Here is a 27815-nt window from a genome sequence, read left to right as displayed (position 1 = left end):
TCAACTATGGCCCGCAGATTCTCTCTTCGTGATCTCTTCGACTTCAGACGCTGAAAAACGCTCCTTGCAGGCTCCTATAAGAACTCCTCCTATGAGAATCGGCGTATCTGTCTTTCCAATCCCCGCATCATGGCAATGGCCGTCACCCTCATTATTGTAATTTTTTCCGTCTTCGTAAAGGGTAGCAGGAGGGCTCGAATTATCCACCCGATTATTCCAATTTTCTCCCCCTCTTGCTGGCATTAGACAGTGGCGTGTATCTCTTACGGATAGGTGAACCAACACGCACAGCTATACCAAGCGGACCAGCCGCAGTTAAGATGTTATCGCCGAGAGCGTCAGATACAATCGCAGGTGTGCCGTCTCGATTAAAGATTGCATTTGTGCTCCCAGGTGCGATTGGATTCTATGATTTAGAGACTTTTAATATGCACTTCCGCTTCTCTGTTTGTAACACATTTAAACAAAGGAAGAGAATAAAAGTACCAACCAAAATGGGATGACATCCTGCTACCTCCAAAATCGCCAGTACTAGAAGAATTGCAATGGCATATGGGCGCATTTCGAAGATGTGAGTGGTAAGTTAATTCGTTAAGAAAACTTTCGTAAATGTGGTTGACGGCGCGAATATATAACATCAACAACAAATCCATTTTACAGATAGTAATTCTCCAAGTGACAATCTATGAATTGGAATGATCAACTGCTTGTGAGTCCGATATCACATTGTATCTAGTCTGGATCAATACGCAAGAAACATGTGGTCATTAAACTCTAAAGCTCCTTCCCCTGACTCGTACATCTATTTATTCCTTCCTTGTGTGAAGAAGGCTTAGCTTAGCCTCAGTATTTTGGTGCTAAGAAGGTTTCAGCAGAGCAGTTACAGTATATGTAGGCTTTCGAAAGAGAATCACAATAACATACAATTCAATTAACTTCAACGTTTCGTCAGAATGATATAAAAGAGTAGAGGTCACGCAATTGATCACGGGATAAATTCATGTCCCGAAAATGAATGACAGTGTTGTAAAGTGTAAGTACGATATGTTTGACTCTAAAAGCGAATTAAGATTGATGAATGATCACTGAAAGATCTTTGTAATTGATGAAGAAAGCACTGAATACCTGAACGCACATCTTACAACAATAAGTGAAGCAAGCCATACCATTGATTTGGGAAAGGTTGACATGTCTAATAGCGATATTGAAGTTTCGATCCTTCACAATTTCCTGATACGGGCGGTCCAAGATCACCTGGGCATTGTGCAATAGACAGCAGTATTACACGTGCCTCCTAGCTGAGTCCTACGAATGTTACACAAGGTTTTAATAATACATCGAATTCATGGCCAAAAAAAATTGACTTTAAACAGGCAGGGACTCATTATCTGCACATGACGTCTTGACTTCCCATGGATTTCAAGAAGGCAGGTGGATAATCACAGCCAGCATAAGAAAGAAAGATACGCAAGATGCCGAAGAACTGACTCTATTAAAAAGTCCATTTAAACTAAAAAGATGAATACTATCTTGAGTATGAAACTTCACACATCCGATGTCAATATTGACTGACAAATTTATAGACTTGAAGTTATACATTCCTTACATTGTTTGGTTGAGATCCTCCTTACTTTATTACCAGAGTCCACGTTGATACTATGCCGGGCAATTGTGCCGATCACGACTGGAATAGTAATTTACTAAAACAAGGTTGTCCGTTGGTATTTTCAAGTCTAACAGCGATGCATCATATTGACCATTTATGTCAACCCGGATAATCGCAATGACCAAATCGAGAAAGTATACGATGCGCAGGCGATTTGACTCTGGATCCATCAGGACCATATAGAAAAGATCCTGATATAACCTGGATCGGAACACCTCATGTTTATGCTTGTCGAAATTGGAACGAACCTGTAGCTGGTATACAAAAAGAGGTGAGATATTTGGGTATAGGAGGTGGTACTTGAATGAAGTCGATTACGTTCGACATCTCAGCTGTACTTTGAGAAGGCGAGTGAAGCATTCGTACCACCAAAGCCAAAGCTATTAGATACTGAAACCTTGACTTCTTTTTCTTGTGTCGAGAAAGGGACATAATTGCAATTCATGTTCTCATCTGGATTGTATAGATTGAGTGTGGGTGGAAGTATGTTCTAGGAAACAGTTAGTGATTAGAAATCGCACGTGATATCATATTGTACCTCTTTCACAGCCAAGATTGAAAAAATAGCTTCCACTGCACCAGCTGCACCTAGCAAATGTCCAATAGCACCTTTAGTACTACTGACTGAAATCTGACTTGCGGTATCAAGCCCTTCCTCCCCAAGCATCAATCTTGTGATAGCAGCATTTTCGGCAGCATCACCTAAAGGCGTACTTGTAGCATGAGCATTAATGTAATCAACTTCTCGAGGTGAAATTCCAGCATTTTTGAGAGCTCTTTTCATCGCCAAGAATGCGCCAGCTCCATCTTCCTTCGGAGCAGTGATATGATGTGCATCACCACTACAACCATATCCACGTATTTCGGCATATATTTCAGCTCCGCGAGCCTTAGCATGTTCTAATTCCTCTAAGACAACGACTCCAGCACCTTCTGCAATAACAAAACCACATCTATCTCGATCGAAAGGACGGGATGATGATTCGGGGTTGTCATTATATTTGCGAGCAAGTGAACGAGCTTTAGCAAAGCCGGCAAAAGCTAATGGATGTATGCAAGACTCAGAACCACCAGCTACCATCACATCTGCATCTCCAAAAGCGATAAATCGAGATGCATCGCCAATTGCATGCGCGCCAGTTGTGCAAGCGGTTGTAACTGCATGATTCGGACCTTCAAATCCATATTTCATTGATATATGACCCGCCGCGAGATTTATGAGGAGTTTTGGTACGAAGAATGGGGATACCGATTTGTAGCCCTATAAAAATCTCAATTAATATTTTGATTAGAAAAAAAAGATGTGTTACCATTCTAGAATAATTGTTGCTAGCAGTATAAAGCTCATCCAATCCCCCAATACCACTGCCAAGGCAAACACCAGTAGATTCTTTATCCTCTTGTTTTTGTGGTTTCCATCCTGCATCCTGGAGTGCCATTTCCGTAGCTGCTATTGCATATTGTGTAAATTTGGCCATTCGTGAATCTTCTCCTTTCTCTAACCAATCCGTAGCTCGCCATGAATCCTTCGCATCGTTACCAGATGGCACAAGACCAGCTATTGTGCTAGGAAGACTTTCTCGTTGTGAGGTTTCGAAATAATTCGTGGGTAGCGAAACTATACCACAATTTCCTGCGAGAAGACGACTCCATGTAGGTCGGATTCCTACACCTAATGGTGTTATGGCTCCAAGGCCTGTTACTACAACGCGTCGCATGATTGAAGCATTATGATGATATCGCGGGGATTGATTAAATTGAATGAAAGCCGACGCGGCCGCGTTGATTAGTAAGCAATCAATATCCAGACGACATCTCCCTGGGAGTCCTCAATCACCTCTTTTGCTATTGAAGACCCATCTCCTTATTTCATGAACCCACATCGCGTGTTCATTGCCAAAGACTTTATATCAAATTACTTACCAGTTTAAAGCTTCAGTTACTTATACATCAGCTAATCCACTTTCCAACCCATAACATCAAAATCTCCTCTACATAATCATGATCTGAAACGACCTCCCAAGAGATCTCCCCTTGCCATCTTGTGTTTACTGATTATTATGGTAAGTTCTTGTCACCAAGTTGCCAGTCAGTTTTCTGCCCCCAAGACTTACTGTCATTACCTATTGAGTCCAGCCAACCGTATTGTCACAAACCAGGTATCAAATCTCATTCGCACGCATTTGTAGCTTCAATGTATCACATCACATAAGGTTACTAAATATTCGCTGGCGGATGATTGTAAGATATTTGCATCGATGACTTCGTTTGGTATTCTGTTATTCCATTATCTTGCTGGCCTACCATGTATTTCATCTTTTAAGTGGAAGAAAACAGAATGAAAACAATGAGCACGACGAAGTATCACAAGTGCTTACATGCCATTTCTCTTGAGGAGTTAAAGGTTAGACTTATGAATTGTGAAAACTCTCATCCTAATCTCTTCCTCTCTCTTCGAAACCCCTTATGCTTAATTTCAGTTATCGATTTATGGAACTGTTCGATGTTGAAGCGCGAGTGTTTTCCACTATCATGAAGTAGGGATTCCCTTCCGTAGTTATTTGGCGATTTCCCGATTATGGAGCAAAATCGATAAAAATCATACAGGATAGTAATATGAATTGCAAGGGGCGCCAGCGTTATGATTTAATCAAAAAAACAACGCTTTGTATGTAAGAATTACAATTATACGATAACGATATCTATTCCCATCTATCTGAACTACGTATAGAATTAAGCTTGTCTATGTGACCAATCATTACAGAATAAATACACCTGAACAAGACACTAGGCCTATCACGACCTGAATTTCCTACCCAAAAAGTCTAATTTTATAGACTAAGCAGATTACGATGACTGATTGAAATACATTACTCCCTCAGGGGGATCACATAGAAAAATTATACAATAGTTTTTAGAATCAGGTATGAAAGTGAGGCTATTCACATGTCATTCACACACACACGTATTGTCACATCACAATTAATCAAATACATCATCATCGAAGACAGCAGTGTTGGCAATTTATTTGTTATTTTGTTTCATACGAGCGCCATTCGGCCAAGCGAGTAGGGAAACCCCATCTTGATGGGGAAACCTAAACGACTCGTCTATATGAAGAAAGTCAAAAACATGCAAGGATACAAGTACGAACAAATTCGAGATCTATGAAGATACAAGAATAAATAGAAATAAAATACAAAGAAGACATTAAAAATTCGAGATCTATGAAGATACAAGAATAATCAGAAATAAATAAACAAAATGAAAGTACAGAACTGAATACAAAGGAAATAACAAGAAAAAGTAATCAAAAACACAATTATTCAAACTGTTCATCATCTTCTTCATCCATAGTTGGTGAGTCGAGAGTCCTCAAGTGTTGTTGCCATTGTTGATAGAGAACTTCTTCTTCGCGTGAGTGGTACCTGGGTTGTTGAGCGGCTCTTGGTTGTTGAGCGGCTCTTGGTTGTTGAGCGGCTCTTGGTTGTTGAGCGGCTCTTGGTTGTTGAGCGGCTCTTGGTTGTTGAGCGGCTCTTGGTTGTTGAGCGGCTCTTGGTTGTTGAGCGGCTCTTGGTTGTTGAGCGGCTCTTGGTTGTTGAGCGGCTCTTGGTTGTTGAGCGGCTCTTGATTGTTGTTGATGGGAATACGCGTAAGTGGTTCGTGGAATTGGGGGTTGGTTCCTTGGGGGTTGAGGGGGTTCGATGACGAGGAGACGAAGGTGAGCGTCAATGAGGTTTAAGACTCTCGCTTCTTGAGCGGTGAGTGGGCGTTGGTTGTTGTTAGAGTTGGAAGACATTGTGATGATGATAGATGTGTTGTTATGTTGTTATATTGTTGTGTTGTTGTGTTGTTGAGTGTTGGATGTTGGATGTTGTTGGTAATGGTTGGTTGTACGAATGGAAGTCAGACTGTGTCTACGAAAATCAGAAAGAGGTCTTACACAGGGAAATCTCGAGCCTTTTATGTGTTTCACAACGAACTAATTCATTAGCTTCTCAATCTTAGACGTGAAAAATCTTCTCTTCAGATGATCAAAATAATTACTAGTGCCTCGAAAATTCTACTGGTGCTCTGCTATAGATAGAAGATCAGCATGTACTAGAAATATTGTTCTTGAACTCTAATTTCTTGACAGCACATTCTCGAATTTCCAATATTTCTTCCAGACTGTAGTGCTTTTCCGAATCTAGTCTTCACATTTCGAAGTGACTATTGCGTTCTTGATCTTAGCAGTTCGTTATTTCAAATCAATTTGATAGTGAAAATCGTCTCAACGCTTAGAAAAGACTGTGTCGGGATATCGATCATGTGATCTAAGAGGGCACTGTATTGCACTAGCGTATGTACTAGCGTATGCACTAGCGCTAGCACTTCTACTATATTAGATACTAGCTTCCCATAGTTAATAATGAAGAAGAACGAATACAACCACAATATAGACTAAAGTACTTTACACTTTATCAACCAAGTTGATACCAACAGACTGAATAGGTTAAAATCAACAATTCTTCTACTATCATTGCACTCTAAACTCTGATCTATTGAATGAGCATTCTGGTTCTTTCTCTCGGCAAAAATTGCAGTCTAAACTCTGGACATTCCAGTTTTTTCTCTCAGTAGACAGTCAATATATTTCTAATGGGCGTGGCTAAGATTGCCATAGTTTCTTGCAGTTTGACCACTGTGTGTGTCCTATTCGACAGCAAGATCTTGCTCATCGTGGCCTCTTTATATCGCACTAACTATATCTGGGCGATTTTAACGAAGTCTCGTTTACAGGTTCTTGGTTCTCGGTTCTCAACCGCCTACTCAATAAGATTGTCGATTCGGTAAATTCAGGAGATAGTATCACTCGTGTAGATTCTAAATTATGTAACTTTCAAGTATACCATTTGACTTCCATTCTACATTTCAAAATCAATAGTACTCCCCCATAATTACTCAGCCTCAATTCTAGAGCGCTCTCTCTCAAACATCTTGTCTACACTATCGAATTTTTCTCACACACTAGAATAGCAAGAGTCACATCCAAATCCAAATTTTCATCCAGGCAGAAAAAGATAGAGTTTGTTCCATACACTCATGTGAACCATCTACTAGTCCACCATACTCTTGAACATCAACAGTTATATCAAATTTCTGGCCTTATCCGGGCCCCACAAACTCGGGAACAAAACAAACTTTCCTATAAACCATCTACTAGTGTATCATCTCCTAGCACACCAAGAATCCCATTAAAATCTCTATCTTCATCGTAACCAGATATTTCCGCAACAAAGTAAACTTTTCCACATAAACCCAGGTGAATCATCTACTAGTACATCATTTATCAACAAAAACCGGGGACTAGTACATCGATTCTTAGTACATGTTTTCAAGATAAGCATCTCCAATTCCCGACTCCCGACTCCGGACTCCCAGCTCCGGATTTTCAATACTCACAACCAATACAATCAAATCAAATCTACCCCACCCCCTAATCCCAATAAGTTTAGCATGTACTACTGTCAATAACCCCAGACACTAAATTAGTACGCGGGGTAAGTGACCGAAAATTCTGAAACCCATTCAGGAGACCCTCGCTAAAAACATCTCGTTTCGAGAAATTAGTAATTTAATGTGAAGAATCTACTTTGTTTTAGAACCTTGAGATATAGATTTAGATGTAGATATCGGTAAGAACTTTCAATTATAGAGATTTCTAAGTCTTGAAAAACTATTTGTCGATCTAACAAATTCTGTCGATCCGGATCTCTCGGGTAGGGAAAACACCTTGTGAGATTCTCGATGCCGATCACATCATATCATATTAGTGTAAATACGGACTCGTGAATGAAGAAACATAGAATCTAAAACCTAAAATGTAGAACAATGAGTCAGAGATATAGACTAAAATTGCTATCCCAATCCACGACCAGATCCTTACAATCAAATATCTAATCCCAGATATCGAGATTCTATTAATGCCAGGTGACACATCTCCAAAACCTAAACTTTCTGAATTGATCTCTTTTCAAAGCTTGGGGAGCGTTCAGATGGCGGATGAACCAAATCGTCTATATCCGTTAACTCCAGATACCACGTAATACAGATTTCCGGACCATATCTTCCGGATAGTCGTTGGATAGAATTTTTCAGTAGGCAGGTGTTCCAAGAGCCGCTCATTAACTATCTAGTATAAAATCGTTAAAAGAAGCCAGCTTATCATTTCAAACACATAACGTAACATCTTACCCCTCACAATCCTCTCATCCCGTATCCCTCAGCCCTAAATCTCCACTCCAAACTCAAAGATCGTCCCAGACAAAAACCACCCACCTATCTCTATTACTTACCCCCTAGATTCACAGAAGCGCTAGTTTCCGGAGCATCTTCCCCGTCGTGTTTGGATGGAATCTTCTAGATGGGTAGATATGCCGAGAAATGCTCATGATCTCCAGTAAATGATTATCAAGATGAGATGAACAATCTTTCAAAATACACAGTATGAAATCTCACCCCTCGCAATCTACCACTCTTATTCAGTATGTGCGACAGAAGCCTCGGCCGATGAGATATAGAAATTCACACATACAAACACACATACACATGAACACACCATTTTTTTCAAGTCTCTCCCCCCTATCTTTTTTCATCCTTCCATCTATCCACCCATCTATCTATTTATACACCCATCTATCAATCTCATCTTTACTTTCATACCCACTATATTCAAATTCTTACAACAAAGCCCTCTCTCAAAAGCAAATACCAACCCCCATTTCCATTTCCAAATCCCTATACCCCTCCCCCTTCCCATCCATTCCCCTCCCCATCCCCATTCCCATTCCTATTCCATAAACTCGCATATCACAAAATCGACATGAGACCATCAATTCATCAATCAATCCATCCATCCATCCATCCATCTACCTCCCGCTACCTATCTAAATAAATCAACAAACAGTATACACATCATCTCACCCACCCACCCAATCTCACAAACATCCATCCCTCCTTCCCTCCTTCCCTCCTTCCCTCCTTCCCTCCTTCCCTCCTTCCCTCCTTCCCTCCTTCCCTCCTTCCCTCCTTCCCTCCTTCCCTCCTTCCCTCCTTCCCTCCTTCCCTCCTTCCCTCCTTCCCTCCTTCCCTCCTTCCCTCCTTCCCCAACCCTATCTTATCTTTTGATCTATTCATTTTCACATTCATTTTTCTATACAAAAAGTACTTTATACACATACCTACACATACACATACAAATACTCAAATTCACATTAATAATCGATGCTCATTCATTCATAGATATTTATATGCAGAACTTGATATAATTCAATTCAACTCAATTCAATTCAATTCAATTCAGTTCAATTCAATAAACACCTGGGCGCTCTTCGCTCTTTACTCTTTCAGTTTTTGTACTCGCCTCTTACTTTTCACTTCTCTTCTAAATTCTAAATCCCAGAATATAGAATCTAGAATCTAGAATCTAGCTACGTACTCCCCACTTCCCCGTTTCCCCTTCACCCCCTTCACCCCCTTCGCTCCCCAATCACTCCCCCGTCACTCCCCAAACCATTCTTCAAACAACAAACCCCAACCCCCAACCCCAAACCCCCAACCCCTCAATTTTAATTCCGATTCTAATCCTAATCCCAAAATACTAATATCTCAATCTTGATCTTAATCTTACATCCTACGAGCGAATAAGTACCTAGGTATATAGTAAGAAATATACTTATCTATTCCAGATTATATTATACTATCACCTGAACTCTTATTTATATAATATAATTACATATCGATATTTTCATTTCTATTTCTATTTCTATTTCTATTTCTATTTCTATTCTATTCTATTTCTATTTCTATTCTATTTCTATTTCTATTCTATTTCTATTTCTATTTCTATTTCTATTTCTATTTCTATTTCTATTTCTATTTCTATTTCTATTTCTATTTCTATTTCTATTTCTATTTCTATTTCTATTTCTATTTCTATTTCTATTTCTATTTCTATTTCTATTTCTATTTCTATTTCTATTTCTATTTATATTCCGCGATATTTTCATCTGTATTTCTTGGATTGTTATTATTATTATTATTATCATTATTATTATTATTATTATTTTTTATTTTTATTCACATTCACATTCATCTAAGAGCATTTCTAAGAGTTCTGGAACCTACTCACCGCACCCCTGTGACAAATGTGACAAAATCCCCGCAAAAATAAGGTTTTCCCATATAAATTATTATATTAAATATTTCATTCAAATCTTTATATTTTTCTTTCAAAAAAATTTAAAATAATAAATAATTATAATCAAAATATAAAATATTTTTTGAAATATTTATCATTATTTTTGTTGAATAGTTGTATAGTATTGAAATCCAATTTTTTTAAAAATTCTAATATGTAATGTTTTTCTCATACAAAATAAGCGAATTTTCATGAAAATTTAGAAATTTCAATTTCAATTCCTTCAAATCCTATTTAAAAAATTAGAAAAAAATATTCTATTCATTTTTTTATAGAATTTGATTAATTAGAAAAGATTTCCCAGAAGAATTTCTAATTTTATCTTTTATTATAATAAATAAACTAGGGTATAAAAAGTTGAAAAATCCTATATTTTGGTTGGAAAAGCGTTACATATACAGTGAGTAGATTCCAGAACTCTTACAATCCCAAATCTAATATCTAACATCACACTCAGCATCACACCAGCTAATCTAGCAATCAAAAATCCCTCTAAATTCCCAAATACACGAAGAAAAAAACAAAGAAGGAAAAGAATACAAAGTATCAAATCCATCTCATCACATTAAATCACAAAAAGGCAAATCATCATAAGAAAAAGCGTAACATATTCAGAATTCTTTACTATAGAATTGTCCGAGTATAAGAAATATACTACTCTATCAATCCCTCTTCTCTCAGAAAATCCAAATCAAAGCCGCTTTCTCAGGTATACACAATACTCAATACTCCATCCCATCTACCTTGCATTTCACAGACCACACCTGAAAGAGAAACACCAGGTTTCGTAGCTTTCTTTTCCGTTCCTATGATGTCGTTTTGCATCCCAGCCCAATGTATCCTGTTCCTCTCCGTTCCAGCCCATCTCGTTGTATCGTGTAGTGTGATGTGATGTGATGTGATGCTGTGTGGCGTGATATCATCCTTTTCCTCCATGCCCAACCCATCCGAACCCTAAGTGTTTGTTGAAGAAGAAGAAGAAAAAGAAGAAGTGAAACAAAAAAAAAGTGAAAATTCAAGAAGATAAAATGCCCAAAAGGCGAGATGATAAGGTTAATCATCATCATCAAAAGAAGTGAATACTCCCCCTCATAAAAAAGCCCCCAAGATCTACAAAACATTTCTCTTAAACCCATGCATATGAGTATGTCTCATTCCTCTCTTCTCCGCTCCAACTCCCAAACTTCTCTTGCGTTCAGAATTCGTGGCAAAGATATTGATGAGATCACCCTCACCCACCGTACACTTGGTTCCTGCAGCTAATCCACCAACACTTGACCAGATACCCGATGAACATTGTTGGAAAGTTGTTCCGTCGATGCAGTTCCATGTACCGGGGGTGGCACATTCGGTTCCGGGGGTGTGGGTGGTGTTGTTTGAGGAGGAGGAGGAGGATGCGGAGGGGTAGGTGATGGCGATGGAGCTGGTGGGAGAGCTGGAGGCGGTGGTAATGGTTGCGGGGAGAGAAGGAGTGGGGATTGAGGTTGTGAGTGCGGAGGTAGAGTTTGAGGAGGCAATTGTTGGGATAGGGATTGCGGAGGTGACTAAAGCGGAGGTAGTGGCTGCAGTGGTAGAGGAAGATGAAGATGAGGATGAGGATGAGGATGAAGCGGCTGTTGGAACGGAAACGGCGGAAGTGACTGTTGCGACGACGGAAGAAGATGAGGATGAAGTACCTGCTTGAGCAAATACGCCGCCGACAGAAACATATGTTGGAACTGCATAAGCAGAGGTAGGAATAGACAATATCGAAGTAGCTTCAGAGAGCACAGAGCTAACCACCGAACTTGCAACCGAAACCACAGAGCTAACTGCGCTGGAACCAGCAGAAGCAGCTCCACCAGTCAATGAACCAATGGTAGCGCTATCACACGAAGAAGTTCCAGTAAACCATCCTGTAAGACGATTGGCAACATCAGTAGCATAACAATGAGTTGCTACTCCATTTCCAAGATTTCCAGATGAGTCGATGGATCCAGAGTTGTAGATTCTAGCTGCTTTGTAATACTTTGAAACATCGGTAGCAGCACTCTTCTTGAGACATTGAGCGAGTCCATCACCGGATGAAGTACCGGCCGTACCATCCGTAATCATTTGAACCATTTCGCTCTTTGGACAAGGGTTTTGAACAGAAGAACCGCTATTGCAAGAACCGGATCCTTCGTGAGATTGCATAAGTCCTGGGTTAGAGATGGAGTAGACGGTTGTTGGAGCTCGAACACATCCATTGGATTCTTGCATGACGATAGCGAGAATGAAACGAGAATCAATACCAGTAGTCTCGGCAACTTCAGAGATGGCGGATTTGAGATCGGAAATCTCATCATCGGAATTGTTCTCTACACCGAATTGGGTACATGAAGCTTTCAAAACACTGTTTTGATTATCGAACCTGAGGGTTTGTTAGTAGGTTGGACATTTGAAGGATGAGCGATATAAACATACATAGTATCGAAGCTTGCAATCCAATCACTCTCAGTTGGCCATCCAACTGAAGTATCTCCATCACCAGAGTAAACAGTGTAGGAACTTGTAGCACGCTGTTCAATGGGGGCTCCCATAGAAAGAGTGAAAAGGCCGCCAGCGACCAAGAATAAAGGAAGAGTAAACATATTGAAATTTGACTTGTGGATTTGATTTCGGAATTTGGTTGGTGAAATTGAATTCGACTTAAAATTCGACTTTGACTCAAAATTTGAATATGAATGTAGATCTAATGATGAAGATCAATGTGTAGTATGTGAAGAATCAAGATGAATGATTGTAGGCAAGAACAAGAATGAAGGAATGACTCGTCGAGAGTATTTTGCGTCAAGCAAATGGACCTTGAGAGAATGAAAGGTTGATGGAAGGATGTGATGATTAAAAAACATACCAGAAGAGGAGGTTATCAACATCTTATATCTCATACCGCCAGAACTCGGTCCATCAGGCCATAAGAGTTTAGGAGCAATTCAGGTACAAGATTCATGGGACGTTAGTTTGTGCATGGATAGGATCCAATGAGGAATGTGGTGGATCCCCTGAGTTGCGAAGCTTTTTATCGTAAGCCTTCTTTGGTGGACCAGTAAGGCAGATCACATTCCTTGCTGATGGTCGATAGCTGCATATGTGTATACGGAATAGGTTCCACCAAATCAAGTACATGGTCTACCAAAGCGGGCCAGCTTCTTTGAGGCGTTAAGACATTTGATTGCATGGGTGGAAATTCTCCGGATATGGATTTGAGATGCTCACATCGAAAGAGGATTTAATTTTGAAGAAGAGAGAAGAATTGTATGCGAGAATTTTAACTTGAGGCACGAATCCAACAATTAATTCAACAATTGATCATATACCGACAGATTTCCGCAACAAGAACGACCAAAAAATAAAGACAACTAAAATCCAAAAAGGGGGAGGAAAACAAAATGTCCCCCCAATCAGCTGAATGCCGCCTGTGAAGGTTTTTGTGGGTTTCACTGAGCCACAAACGTGAGCTGCTTGTTCATCTTCATGCAACGCTGGAGAGAGATAGAAACCCGTCTGTGTGTATCGTATTCCTTTGCCCCTCCATCTCCATCTTCGACTGAAAAGGGAATCGTGAATCTTGGAAAAAATGTAACTATTTTTATTTTTCCCAAGGAGAACAAAGCGACGCAAAACAACGCAGAGCGAAATAAACAATTAATTAATTAATTACAGTAATGAAAAATGACGATGTGCGAAAACCTAAAGGCAGGAATTTAGACATGACAGATGATATATGTGTCGACTGCTAATATCTCAATTGTACTGTACTGTACGAGTAATAAGTATTACCGCTTTTTATTATATACGCAATGGTAAGATCTTATGTATGCATACACCACCAGTGCACCATATAAGCCAAAATACAAATAGTATCGAAAGGATTCAAACCCCAATTTGCCAATACCGTTCTATAGATCAATCATCATTCGAGCCAAAGATATCTATCTATCTAGGGATGCACGGAATATGTGACCCTCAAAACGTCCCCTCTTCCCTCTTCTATCATCCCATTCGTACGGAGTCAATCTCTCCATCAACTTTCTCACCCCAGCACGAGCGTAGGACACGCCGAAAGGATTTTATCTTCCTTGACTCTATTCGTTGAAGAGGGAAACAAAAATTCATCATCCGAACCCCATCTTGCATTTCTGTGTTTCATGTTTCCAAGCCATGCTTTTGCCGATAATGCATAATGTGATGATGATTGGTCGGTTGATTTAGCATCCTTTCTTATTACCCTTATTCAGGTACCATGCGGTTGTAAGTGGATTGACCATTCATGTGAGGTATTTGATGTATCTGGGGGAAGGGGTCGTATTATTAAGAGTATGGATGCTTGAGAAGAATCCATGGTTGTTTTTCTGGTCTCGTCCATCTCGTTTCTGGGTCTCTTCTCCGTCTTCACTGTCAGGTATCTAGGTATCCACCATATGAGTATCTAGGTAGTCTCGTAGTCCAAAAAGAAAACAAGCGCCCAAGTTGTCGGCGGCTGCACATATCAGGCATATGTATGTACCTACCTGTCTATCTACGTGCTAGATAGTCAACAATAAATCAGCATGAAAAATGCAAAGTCAATTAGCCGGGAACGCTTGACGATATTCCGCGTTTATTTCTAACTTTACCTAGGTAACTCCTAAAAGCAGGTATCGATGTAAACTACACGACTACACGACTAGATAGACTAGTCTAGCCTTCCCTTCCCTTCCTTCTAGGTGATCTATCATTCATTCACTGCATCCATCCCTCTGCTTGGAATCTTTTGTCACCTGCAGTGGCGTGAATGGAGTGGAGTGAGTAGTACGAACGGAGCAACAGAGCGGAAGTAATACCTTGTCTGCATTAGTCATGTTTCTGTTGCATTTTATGGATTTCATGGATGAATGATTTGACTGGGCTATTGATAAACCAATGATAATGATATTCTGGTATGATATTCATCACAGACATTACTCTATACAGATACAGCCGTGATGCAGCATCACAGCACAGACGAGAGAGAGGGACAGAGAGGATGAGCACAACATGGAAGGATGTTTTTTTTTTCTTTCTCTTCTTCTTTTCGTCGAGAAAAATTAATGTGGTATCGGAGTACCCACCAGTAAAAAGTAGAAGAAGGAGCTGAAGAGGGATTAATACAGGAATAATCTGTACTGTAATAGGAATATCATCCGATTGTTGTCTCTACTTCGTACTCCATTCGAGTTCATTCTATACAATAGATATCTACCGATCTACGACGTAGTAGGTACTTCTTCTCGATTCTGAGAAACCTACGATACAATACAATAGATATGATACGATGAGTAAGACAATGGATGAGTCCATTGGGTATACCAGACTCCAGCTGCCCAATGATTGTGGCAATGGATGACAACCTTGGAATGGATACCTAGCCACTCAGAACTCAGCCACTCTTGGAAAATACTGCCGCTCACCTGCCCCACTTACCTACTAGGTCACGGGTACTGCCAATTACTCAGCAGAGCATTCATCGCTCGATCATTTCACCTCCCTCGACCTCATCTATCAAAACACCAAAACATATTGAATATTTCTATTCTATTCCATTCCATTCTATTTCGATATATCATCCTATCATAACACATCACATCATGTCGTGATCAAAATATACACACACATTCAAATGCAGGACTCTTCCTCCTTTCAATAAATATTCTCAGGAATCCAATATTCCAATCCAATATTATCAAAATATGTCGGCCAGTCTACCTATCCATCCATTCATCCATCACCATTCCCTACCTGACCTCAATTTCCAATCTGCAGTGCAGTGCAGTGTATGCAGGACATGACTTTTGCAACTCTCGTCAGGTGAGAATTATTAGATAAATATCCTTCCTACTCGTGTATCAGAAGTCGCACGAGAGGATTTCCAAGAGTCAGGATTCTCAATTCTTCTCCATTTATTTCTGTGCCGTTTGAGGCATTTTCTGTAGGGGAATATGTGATGTACTCGGTCATTCAATCATTCCTTCATTACATTTCTATGCATGCAGAGGTTGTGAAACGATAGTCATGGTAGGCATCTCTTATATTGAGATTTCAACGGGTTGATACAATACGTCTGCCTGTTGTAGGATTCGATATATCATCAAGGTAGGTCGAGGGCAGTGGAAATGGGTCTAGAATCAGGAACTGAATCAAGTGATTATTTCGCGGGATTTTCGGAGAATTTTTGTGCGGACGTTGGATTTGGTGTTGGTGTTGTGTTATGTTGATTGTGATGATGATGGTGATGGTGGTTTCACAGGAAAACTCTTTAGGGATGGTGACTTCTATGTTATCATGACTCGTCGTTGTGTTCGACAGTTCGACATTGAGGGGTTATGTAGATCGGAATGGATGGATGAATAGATGTGTTGTGGAATATCAATACTTTACTTCACTAAGAGGGAAATATCAGGCTACTCGGTAGGTTGCTCAGGACTTCGGGAATTTTCTCGATTCTTTGGGGTTCAATTGTCAAGTCGCTGGCCGCAGATGTGATGACATTCAGTACCCTTCAACCTCTTGAATATCATCTCCAACTGTAGGTATCTTTCTAGAATTTCGTATCTTTATTACATCACCGATAACGAAGGATCGGAAAATAGATTTCTTGCTCCTCTATATTTATCTACCGATTTCAAATCTGAGAATACCTCTATACATCTCAGCCCCCGCATTCGGTATGACAATGCCGGGTTACATCCGTATCTTTCCTCTTTCCATCCCTCTCTTCCTTCCGCAATCCGCCAAGAAAGAGTTTCACGTCATCCTTCGATATATATTTCTGCAAGTATATCTTCTATTATGTCGTATTCTGCTGTATCAAATTATATCAAAAATAACCATGTGATCATGAGAAAAAATTACATACACCACAAGAACACATCTAAACCACCGCGGTCTCTATCTTTATCTCTGATTCTGTCAGTAGGAAACGGGAATCAGGAGTGAAAAGTTTCGCCTTTTTGTTTATTCATGTATGCTGTGTTACTTTTCAGGATATAACATTTAAATCCAAATTTAAATGCAGCATGCGAAATGAAGTGAGAATGCGTATTTCTATTCTTTTCTCTTCTCTTAACTGTTCATTTCAGATATGAGATTTAAAGGATGTTAGTAAGTAAGCAAATAAACGTTGATATCATCTCAATCTATTCTTCTCGACTTTTATAATTTTATATAAGCCCAAGAGAATGAAAAGTGGAATTCTTGATTCTTCTGCTTGATGAGAGATGAGAGATGGAGTTTGAGATTTGTGGGATCGGAAAATGGATTTGGAATTTGTTTGCGGAATTTGTTTGATTCTTGTGCTGATTTTTTTTTTTTTTGATACCTGTTGGGATTCTTGCTTTGAGTTGATTTTAGGTGGGAACACGAGAAGGTAGGTTTATTGTGGTATGTGAATGTATTTGAGTTGAGACTACTTGGTATGTTCTGGTTTCTTTTTACTGATAATTATTCGTTGTCTTCAATTATACTACACTGCTGATTGCTGATGCTGATGCTGAGAGTTTGGAGAGAGGATTTACAGAAATTCAATTAGATTAAAAATTAAACATTAAACTAAACTATCAAAAATCCTCTCTCCATATTTCTCCATTAACAACCCTCACCTACAACTCCAACTCCCCCCCTGTTGACTCGTCTCTCTAATTCCCACCCCACTAGCCCAAACCCCCATTCCACAAAGCACCGCTCCCACTCCCACCAACAAACCATTAACCAGCATCCCTCCCCATCTCGCCCACCACCCTCCCTCTCTCCCATTCCCCCACTGTAACCACAACCCCATGACCCCAGGCAACCCGTACGTAAACCAGCTCGCAAACAAACTACTCACCAAGCCCAACAACTCATTAAACCCCGGCACACTCTCCCCAACAATCCAAGCCAGCACCCACACCCCCGCGGTAATCCCCAACCACGCCACCAACCCTCTTTTCGTCCTCGTCTCCGCATGCGTCGTCCCGGTAAATATGCGCAGGAAGATATACTTCGACGCTACGTGTCCAAAGATCACCCCCGCGATCACAATCGTCGGAATGGCGATGCCGAAAGCGATTTTGGAGAGGAGAGGGCCCGCGGAAAGGAGGGCGGGTGAGGAAATCAAAGTGCCGGTGTAGATGTAGATGAGGATGGAGGAGAGGAGATATAACCCTATTTCGATGGTTTGCAGGGTAGCGAGGGATTTGGGGAAGTCGGAGGGCGTGCGGAGTTCGGAGATGAAGGTGAAGAAGGCGATGTGGCCGGCTAGGAAGAGGGGGTTAGTTGGGGTTTGGAGTTAGGGGAGGAATGGGAAGGAGATGGCTATGCGTACCATAAGCGAATACGATATTCGTTACACTCAGAAAGGCTTCGCGAAGAGACAGATCTTTCTTAGGCCATAAGGAGTATGTTTTCTCGGCGGGTGCTCGCACGCCGACGGATATCATAGTGATAATGACTGCGGTTCCGATACTTGCGAATGCTGTGTATTGATATTGATTAGTTTCTTTCTTATTCTTATTCTTATTCCTCTATCATTTTTCAATTCCATTCCCATCCCTATTCCTATTATTTTCTTTCTTCTTCTCCCAACTTTACATTGTATCCTCAATCGGCATATTTAAACAAGACGACACGAGAAAAAAAATGAACCAAAATACTCACAAACAATACTCAACCAACTCATACCCCTACACGTCCTCGGCAAATCCAGGATCCAAAAAACACCCATCCCCACCACTCCCCACACAATATTACACACCTTCCCCCCCGTCAACGTATCCAAACAAATAATCCACGTGAGGATATGACTCGCCATTAGAAACAGCAAAAACAGAATTTGCGCCGCCCCCGCCATTTCTCTTCCTACATTGGGCATTCCGAGCGGCGCGAGAAGAATCGAACATGCATCGGCCCAGGAGACAATGGATGGATAGGCGGCGCGGAAGCGATGGATTAGGAGTCCGGAATACCAGGCGAGGAGACCCATGAGGATGATGAGGATGAGACCGGGGATGAGCCCGATGGTTGCGAGGACCGAGGGCAGAGCGAGGATGCCGAGGGAGATGGTTTCGGCGATCATGATGAAGGCGCAGTGGAGCCAGGTCATGGAGCGGAAGTGGATGGGTTGGGGAGGGGAGCTGGTGGTGCGGGTGGTGGTTTCGTTTTTGGTTTCTTGGGATTCTGGATCTTGTGCGGGATGGGATGGGGAGGGGGGGTTGGTGAGCGCTTGGAAGGGCCTGCGGGATTGCTGGGTGGGGTCGTGGTGGGAGGATTCGGAAGAGGAGAAGTCTTCGGAGAAACGGGAGGTTTGTCGGTGGTAGGAAAGGCGAGGGGGAGGGGCGAGGAAGAGGGGGGTGGTTTCTTCGGATGTGGGGGGGTTTTGGGGGGTAGAGTTGGGATCGAGAGATGAGTTTCGGGGGGTTGGGGCATTTTGCATGGACTCTGAGGTCTCGGGTGCGGTGTCGAAGGTTTGTTGGGATGTATTTGTCTGCTCGAAGTGAGGGACTTGGAGATGAGGGGATCCGGATGGTTGAGCCATTGTGTTTATGTATATGTTGATAGTTGTAGATGGATGTATGGATATGTTTCAAGATGGATTAGATGATGAATCTCAACTGAATATTAAAAATTAAGTAGGAATGATATCATGAGTTTCCAGCCTCAAATTGTATCCAAAAAGAACCGTTCTACGACCTCAGAAATACGAAAAGAACGAGAAAGTTTTCCACACATCTTGTGGGGGAGTCGAAGACTTATGGGAATGGGATTTTCTTAGTGCGAAAAAAAGTATGACCAAGGTTATCTTACAATCGGTACTTGAATGAGAAGTTGAAGACACTTTGCTCATTGAATGATAGGTAATATGGGGGTGTATCGGTACATATTTCCCAAGATCTATCAGTCTGGCACTTACTTGAGCTAATCCGGCACTTGAAGGTCGTTCGTGATATTTTTTGAAGCTATTTCGCTTGGCTCCAACTAAGATGTACACGTATCCTATTAGAATACCCGCATTGCTTATCTACACAATTATTAGGATATAGATACTATCCACATGGAAGAGACGGGGTACATAGATCTCCATTATTGCGTCATGGTGCGTTTTGACAGATGAGGTGGAGAGGCTTTGGTGTAGTATTGCGGAAAGAACGAGACATGATAGGATGAAACTTTCGTTAGGAAGTTTGAGTTTCTAACAGGTGTAAACTTCGTTTTGCTGGCCAGGCCAAAGATTTGAAATAAAATTGGTGATCCAAATACTGAAGAGATGATGTGCAACTGTTCATTGACACTCATGTTTGCACTCACCATTTGTTTACCCCTTCTAGGAAATGAAGCATTAAGAGAAAAAAATAAAAAAATAAACAGTTTTCCATCAACAAAATACTAATAGGAAGTTATCAAATAATTGCCTTCATATAATTGAAAGTGCTGCATCTTTGAATTCTTGGCAAAGAACGTTGGGTCTTCAATTATTGATTAGAGATTCCCAAAAAGGTCAAGCAGCCAAAACGCTCCTTCCACCATCATTAGTGAGCCTAGCTCTCACCTTTATCTTAACATAATCCGTTCCCAGTTTTCTCAATTCTTGACTGTCATTGTCATTATCTCTTTCGATTGCCTTTCTGTTTCCTCTCTCCGACAAACCATTGCTACTCTCGCCGTTGATAGTTAATGTCGTTGTATCGACAGATTCATCACTGGGTAGTGAGTTGATTCTATCACAATCCTTGTAGATCATTGCTTCGGGTGAGAACAATAATGCTTCACCCACTCGCAATGTTACAATTTCCTTGAATACATCTCTTCTCGTTGACTCATCATCCTGAGAATTGGATCCCGAATTATGTAGTGCGGCAACATGTGAACGAAGACATTTGAGCCATTCAGGACTGGAAAAACGATGAACAATAGTCATGGAGCATAAATCGATGAGGGCGGGAGAGATTGTTGGTTCTTGGGTTGAGATAAAGATCCGTGTACCTAAATGGCGTTGGAGACGGATCGTGGATAATAAATTACCAGTCAAGGCATCGTCTGTATTATTCGACATATACTAAAAGACGCCAAGAATCGTCAGTCACAGAAATTTCCAAGCGCGTTTTTTTCAGGGAAAATCATACTTTGTGGGCCTCATCAAGGGCAACAACTTTCCCTATGTTGGATTTCTCTTCTAGAAATAATGAGAGACACATGTTGAAGAGAGATGATGCAGCTTCAACGGTCACACAAGGACATGAAAGATCAACGATGGTAAGCTCTCCCGCCTACGGTATGTTAGTTATGATATTAATGCGCCCAAAACTGTAAGGAAAGATGTAACCTTTATGCTCCAATCAGTTCCTTTGCCTCTTTTCAAAGGGGCAGGGGACATAGTTTTCCTCTGCTCAATTGGCATAAAGCTTTCTAGTGTGTCCAATCGTTGTGTGAGCGGTCCTTGCTGACCATTTGTCAGTCGAAGATCCTCAAGGTGCTTCTTGAATTCTCCGTAATGAAAAGGCTTTCCGCTGATTTGGTGAGCAATCCGGAGAACCCGTAAGATTCTAGTGATGCTATGGAGATAGAGCGGCAATTCTTCTGATGTTTTGACAGCCATCAAGCTCAACATTCTTTGCGTTGTAAGATCAGTCTCGTCAATACATAGTTCTTGAACTTTAACACCCTTAATATCACCGTATGTGCGCTGAGGTCAGATTTTGTGTGTCAGTAATGGTTATTGGAATGACACTACCAATGATGCGTCCAAGAAATCAAGGTCTACAACAGCTTCTCGACACTCAAGTCATTCAATTGCGTGATGTTGACGGAAGAGAACGAAATAAGATGAGAGCTACTTGGAAGGATGCCACAAGAGAGACCAGAGTTTGAACTTACTCGTATGGCTCTAACATTGGTCGGCGGACATAAAACTCGAACTTTTATGTCTGAATTGCTTGCAAGGTAGGCAGCCTCGCAAGGTGATCCTTTCCTGCAACATCAAGAAGTTAGATTTTAGCCGTCAAGTAAGCAAAATAAAGAACATCGGAAGATATCAGGAAGTAAAGAGGCATTGAGTCCATGGATGATTCCATATGAAAGAACGAACTGAGCTTACACATCGCCAATAAATGCATCATAGTGAAACAATAAAGCCGATAGAGGTTTCTTCACCTTACTAACGGATGAATTCGCAAGACAATTTTCCAAAAGGCATGACAGAGTATGTGATTTTCCACTTCCTTGTGAGCCACAAATGAATGAACTGAAAGGTGCAGCTATGTTATAGAACAGCCGTGGATCCTTCCAATTTTCACTATTGGCAAGAATGCTAGATTGTCCGGCTATCAATCCATACTGCTCGATTTGGTTTCGAAGGGGAGCTGTGAAAACTGGTGTGATATACTGCTGATTATCTCGATCATGGCCAGTTGGATCATCGTTGAGTAGTTCAAGATGAATAGCATATTCTGATTCTTCGGTGTTTTTCTGGTTGCTGACCATTTTGACTAGATATTCATATGGATTGAACCAAGTCGATTTGGGAATCAAAAAGCTCTTATTCTCGGGCTTCCAGACGTATTTATAAGAGATTGGTCCAAAGATTGGATAAGAAGATCCCAGAAAGTTCCTGGATATCAAAAGACGGGACATGGAGATGATCTTGTAGATGATATGCTTTGAGAAAGAGACAAAGTGAAAGTCAATAACCCAGCCGAATATTTCCACGAGATTGAAGGAAAACAATAGATCATACACTTCCCGTATGGAAGTAGTTTCCCGTTCCCGACTTTTTAAAACCAAATGCGGGGGGAACATCTGTCATAATCTGGATTGTACGAAACACAATAAAGTATATCCCGTTCTGCCAAGTTCTATTGTTTTCAACATACTGGCTCTGCAAGTAGCCGTTGCTTCCCATGGTATCATCGAAAGGTTTGCTCCCTCGAAAGAAAACAAAATGTAAAAATAGAAATGACCATAAATTATCAATATCGAACTCGAAGTAACCTTACAAACAAAAAAATCATGTGCAACACCAAACAAACCTCAAGTTTCTTCGTGACAAACCTGATATTCGATAAAATAGAGAAGCTAAGGCAACCCAAACGTACTCCTGCTGTTCGTATTCATAATCTGTACAGCTCGCGAGGAATATTCACGTTTGCGCGTGTGAAACTCTCATGACAGCAATGCTTCGTTGGTGGATGTACATAATATGTATGACTACCTAGTAGACCTGTTTGTAGATGTAGTGGATTTGCTCTTGCCCACGGTATGGTCTATTTTGAGTACAAACAAGCCAATCGATATCTTCGATATTCATCAATTAAAAAAGGAATCAAGGTATAAGAAAGAATGTTTCTTTCATCAAACAAACGGATTGATCGACCAAAATAAAGCTTGGAACCCGAGTACACTCAATTTAATAACGTGTTTCCAAAACCTTAAATTTCAATACTTCATCAAAAACACATAAACATTAGATTTTCCAATTTCAATCTACAATGCCTTTACCAATTGTAATCCAATTCAATTGAAAGTTTGATCAAATAATAACAAATGATTAATAATATTATTAATATAAGTTTCAGATAATTCAAGCTCTTTTTAATTGAATTGAAAATTTCGAAACAAAAGTTCGAAAACAATCAAAAAGAATTTAGAAACATATTAATTTTCAACTTCAAAATTGAATTTTCATTCAATCACCTCCAATTCAATAAATTTTCAATCGATATTATTCAAATTTTATTTCTTGATTCTATCAATTAAGATCTATATTTCTATACAGAGTTTTTTCAATTTAGAATTATATTGATTGAATTGAAGTTTTTGATTTTCGGAATTCGATTAGGTGATATTCGAAAAAGTGCTTTTTTTTCTGGACACACGTTATTAAATCGGGTGTATGCATTTTTGTTCTCACATGTGTGGCTCATAAAAAGTGAGCCACATCAGCCACCCCCTCCCCTCAAATATCGCCGCCGAGAAGGCTATTAAATGTTAAAATATATAGGAAGTTCAAGCAGCTAATAGAAAACAACGCATTTGAAAGTGAGAAAAGAAGATTGAGATATGAGATAAATGAAACATTTAGCACTTTGAGTGAAATATGCAACACGGAAAAAGATGTTGTAATTGACCTTTGGAATGTTTTGCGGAACTCTGTATTCGCTTTGAGAGGGTGGATATGCTACGAATGTAGTAGTAATTTTGGAAGATTAATCTTCTCCACATTGAATTGTACATGTCATATCAAATGATCTCAGTAACAGATTTCATGCTTGTAGAGCATGGAGCTCCATCTCTATCAATTAGGATGCCCTTGAAATTTCCCTCCCCTATATACCCAGAAATGAAGGAATAAATATATACAAAGAACATAGCATCATTATTAAAAATAAAACTCATTAAAAGAACCAAGAGTTATTAGGATTTTTACCAGTCCGCCCACCCGGCGTCGTAGCATTAGAAGAACCCCTAGAGGGAACACTCGGGGCTGATTCTCTAATCCAAGCCGGTCTGCCAGATCTTGAGAAAGCTCTCATGAACATTGAGGGAGGTCTTCCAAGAGTAGGACTTGTCATTGAAATGGGCGTTCCTGTTGATTCTTCTGAAATCCCTGAGAATCCTGAATTGCCCGAGTAACCTGTGCCTGATCTTCTTAACGGGTTATAGCGATAAGTGGGCGGTTCAAGATTTGTTTTTGTGGAGGGTTTAGTGTCAATAGACTCTGATTTTTGTGGGGTAGATGATTTATTTGAGAGAATTTCGAATGGGGATATCCTTCCTTGTGTTGAGAAAACTCTAGGACTTGGTGATAGTTCTGATATGGCCGGAGATATATTTTGGTATGAGGAATGTTGTGATAATAAGTTGTGTCCTTCCTGATAAAATTGCGGTGATTTCTGAGATGGATATAACCGTGGCGACAAAGTATGCCTGCTCCTCTCATCATCCATCTCGACCAATGGGTTACTTCCAGGAAGCTCATATATCGTGGAACTTGCATCCATTTCAGATGAAGTTGCAAACTTTCTTTGGGATTCTATTCGGCGTGCAGCGGTTGTATAATCCTCATAAGGATCTTCTGATGTTTTTGTATATATTTCCGTTGGTTTATTTGTAAATTGAATAAAATTTGACTGGTTGTTCAGATCAGGAGACTGAAGTTCCACCAGCTCACGAGTTTCATGACCTGGCGCTTCGGCTATCGGTTTGACTTCTTGCATATACGTTTGGTTTGACGAGGGATCTGGAGAAGGGTTCATTGGAGGGATGGATGATGGATTTGGCGATGGTGTCATGCGAGAACCATCCTTAGAGAACGATCCATTGATTCCACGTAGAGCAATCTCTGCTGTAGATATGCGACGGTTGCGACGACGGAAAAGATAAAATCCACCAAGAGCTCCAATGATGAGAACAGCCACTAATGCCACAGCAATCCCACATATAATTCCAATTGACAGATGTTTAGTGGGATCAGTAGAATCAGCGCTGGATGAAGACTGCGACATAGATGAGGAATTATTTGTCAAAGTGGGAGATATAATAGTACTGATTTCAGAACTGGAACCATCAACAAAAGAACACTGACTGACAGTGAAATTTCCACGTTCATAATCAACTGTGAGGTAACTAAAATCATGTTAGAAAGATGTGTAGATTTGTAGAATAAGGACTTACGCTTCTTGTAGAAAAGCTCGCCCTAAAGTATTCTGACTTTCATTGGCCGATTTTCTGAGAGGAAAATAATAAGTATCATTTGGAACAAAAGGATATGAAGCTGATAGAGCAAAAGCATTGAAAGGTAGTACGATAGAAGCGATGTCACCACCTGTCAATGAATTCGCTAAAGAAAATGTAACTTGAGGGTTGATAGAGGTCAACAAAGAGTATTGTGTAGAGTTGATCAAGTAGAGACCATTGTTGTCTAATGAAAGACCAAAAGCTTTCTCAAATTCTTGGCAAACTGCTTCAGGAAGCCAGAAATTTGGATCGGTTGACTCAATAAAAGCATAAGTCGGACTTTGCAAAAGGCTAGCTTGTGTTGTTCCACTATATGTTATAGCTTGAATTGCCACAACGATATCTCGATTGATGTCTGATGAAAGAGTAAAGGAAGCAGAATTTGGCGTAAATCGAGACGTATCATATCCTCCAAAAATTAATTGCGCGTATTGTCCGGCTTTGAGTCCTGAATTATCTTCAATGAGACGGTCGGAATACGGTAAAAGAAGGGATTGCATACGATATTTTGCTCCAGCTGTATAGCTCCATGTCAAACTTGGGATAAGGTTTTGAGACCATAAAGATGAGAAATAGGACTCAGATGAATAATTTCCTATAGTCGTAAAGTTCAATGGTTGAGTACCAAGCCCGAATATTCCTCTTTCTAAAGTTAGCCATAATTTCGAGAGTTCAGACGACTACATACGTATAAAATGGGGATGCTGTAGCAATGGCACCTATTGTTTGATTATTGAGCGTAGGTCCATTCGTCCCTGAAACATATCCCAATCCAATTGAATCTAAGCCAAAGTCCGCAGATTGAGAATATCCCAAATCTGCCTGGAATCCTACGCCATTTCCGTTGATTCCAAATAATCCTATGTCCTCCCAAGTATTGGATAAGCTGTTGTTGAATAGGCCCCCTCGAGCATTCGCACAACCACTTGGTACTGGTGATATGGCTGCAGAAGTGCAACCAATTGGCAAAACTACTAAGGTCTGTGGTGAATTGGTTGATACCAATGCTCGAACATCTTGTGCAGGGCTCCCAACTCTCAATGCCAACGAAGACCATTCACCATCATCACCATCCTAGAAAGATGTAAGAATTGTTTTCGAATTTGAGAATTTGAGAAAAGAAATATCAAACTCACAAAGTATTGACTAGCCGGTATAACCAATGGAGAGGGAACAACACTTTTTGACTTCAACTGATTTTCAGTTACACCATTCAATGGACTGGCTGTGACTTTTAGTACAACAATCAAAGCGAACAGGAACCCATTATGGAACCGTATTTTCATGACGGCTGTTCGACAAACATGAGGGCCGACAATGGCTGGATTGGCAAATACAAGATAAGAATGAGAAGGCTTGCAGAAAAGAAAGAGAGGAATATTCCGGAGGTACTCATCAATGGAGATCAAAATCCTACCACGACAAGCAGGGGTAGCTAGACTCTATTTTATCACGACTACCATTCCGCATGTCAACGACCAGCGCCTTGTCACAAGGCACGGTTAAAAACGTGGTAAAGTATTCTCGTTGAAACTTATCCTGGCATCCATAAGCAGAAGCTATCCAGATCCAGGGGGGATAACTGGGATTGCAAATGAGGATCTTGGAGATATCTGCAAGGCTACGGCGTAGCTCATGGGTCTCGATCTTACCTCTTCTTTATTGAATCAAACTGCCTACGAAAGAAGTCCATTCTAGGCACTGGCTCAGTCAAATTTTCATAAATCAGAGACATTATGAACGTTTAAGAATGAAGAATCACAGGTACGGCGATTAGATAGAAATAGATTGGAGTAGTCATCCAAACATGATTGTGATGGAGGTTTTGAGCGCATAATGGGCCAATGGGTGTTTGAGCCGAGCTCCATAATCTTCCAATATAGTATATCGAGAGTGGGGAGGGGGTCAAATCGAGCATCGCGAGATGAAATGACAAAAAATACGAACGTTAACAGTATCAGTGACTTCGGTGTATACATTTGGTAACGTATGAAAGCAGCTGAATACAAAGCAAGGTATGGAGATAAATTTGGTAGAAAAACGATGTACGGAGGTGGAAAAGAAGTTTGAGATCTCACGAGTCACCACCCCCCTGAAAGAATGCAACCCCACGTTGCACCGAGCGATGGAAGTCACAAGTCACTAACCGCATATAGCTTAGAC

General features: G+C 40.5%; 7 protein-coding genes across 7 annotated transcripts; all 7 read right to left on the bottom strand.

The window, feature by feature from the left end:
- Positions 1 to 562, bottom strand: EAE98_006321 (uncharacterized protein; the record flags this gene model as incomplete). The annotated part of the gene is made up of 3 exons (XM_038953944.1): positions 1 to 230; positions 268 to 406; positions 491 to 562. The coding sequence occupies 3 exons, from the start codon at positions 560 to 562 to the stop codon at positions 1 to 3; spliced, it is 441 nt and encodes a 146-aa protein (XP_038809734.1).
- A 1432-nt stretch (positions 563 to 1994) lies between these two features.
- EAE98_006320 (uncharacterized protein) lies at positions 1995 to 3384 on the bottom strand (the record flags this gene model as incomplete). Its single annotated transcript, XM_038953943.1, has 3 exons — positions 1995 to 2156; positions 2205 to 2927; positions 2977 to 3384. The coding sequence occupies 3 exons, from the start codon at positions 3382 to 3384 to the stop codon at positions 1995 to 1997; spliced, it is 1293 nt and encodes a 430-aa protein (XP_038809733.1).
- A 1604-nt stretch (positions 3385 to 4988) lies between these two features.
- Positions 4989 to 5465, bottom strand: EAE98_006319 (uncharacterized protein; the record flags this gene model as incomplete). The annotated part of the gene is made up of 1 exon (XM_038953942.1): positions 4989 to 5465. The coding sequence occupies one exon, from the start codon at positions 5463 to 5465 to the stop codon at positions 4989 to 4991; it is 477 nt and encodes a 158-aa protein (XP_038809732.1).
- A 5553-nt stretch (positions 5466 to 11018) lies between these two features.
- Positions 11019 to 12520, bottom strand: EAE98_006318 (uncharacterized protein; the record flags this gene model as incomplete). The annotated part of the gene is made up of 2 exons (XM_038953941.1): positions 11019 to 12300; positions 12354 to 12520. The coding sequence occupies 2 exons, from the start codon at positions 12518 to 12520 to the stop codon at positions 11019 to 11021; spliced, it is 1449 nt and encodes a 482-aa protein (XP_038809731.1).
- Positions 12521 to 17541: 5021 nt separating this feature from the next.
- Positions 17542 to 19458, bottom strand: EAE98_006317 (uncharacterized protein; the record flags this gene model as incomplete). Its single annotated transcript, XM_038953940.1, has 3 exons — positions 17542 to 18182; positions 18250 to 18399; positions 18582 to 19458. The coding sequence occupies 3 exons, from the start codon at positions 19456 to 19458 to the stop codon at positions 17542 to 17544; spliced, it is 1668 nt and encodes a 555-aa protein (XP_038809730.1).
- Positions 19459 to 20418: 960 nt separating this feature from the next.
- On the bottom strand, positions 20419 to 22400 carry EAE98_006316 (uncharacterized protein; the record flags this gene model as incomplete). The annotated part of the gene is made up of 5 exons (XM_038953939.1): positions 20419 to 20976; positions 21044 to 21187; positions 21244 to 21603; positions 21795 to 21888; positions 22015 to 22400. The coding sequence occupies 5 exons, from the start codon at positions 22398 to 22400 to the stop codon at positions 20419 to 20421; spliced, it is 1542 nt and encodes a 513-aa protein (XP_038809729.1).
- A 1910-nt stretch (positions 22401 to 24310) lies between these two features.
- On the bottom strand, positions 24311 to 26938 carry EAE98_006315 (uncharacterized protein; the record flags this gene model as incomplete). Its single annotated transcript, XM_038953938.1, has 5 exons — positions 24311 to 25541; positions 25590 to 26100; positions 26155 to 26294; positions 26341 to 26726; positions 26789 to 26938. The coding sequence occupies 5 exons, from the start codon at positions 26936 to 26938 to the stop codon at positions 24311 to 24313; spliced, it is 2418 nt and encodes an 805-aa protein (XP_038809728.1).
- Between the last annotated feature and the right edge of the window lie 877 nt (positions 26939 to 27815).

The sequence above is a fragment of the Botrytis deweyae genome, assembly GCF_014898535.1.
Source record: "Botrytis deweyae strain B1 chromosome Unknown BDEW_013, whole genome shotgun sequence".
Lineage (NCBI taxonomy): Eukaryota > Fungi > Ascomycota > Leotiomycetes > Helotiales > Sclerotiniaceae > Botrytis > Botrytis deweyae.
Note: the sequence above shows the minus strand (reverse complement) of the source record. Positions and strands in the feature narration are given on the sequence as shown.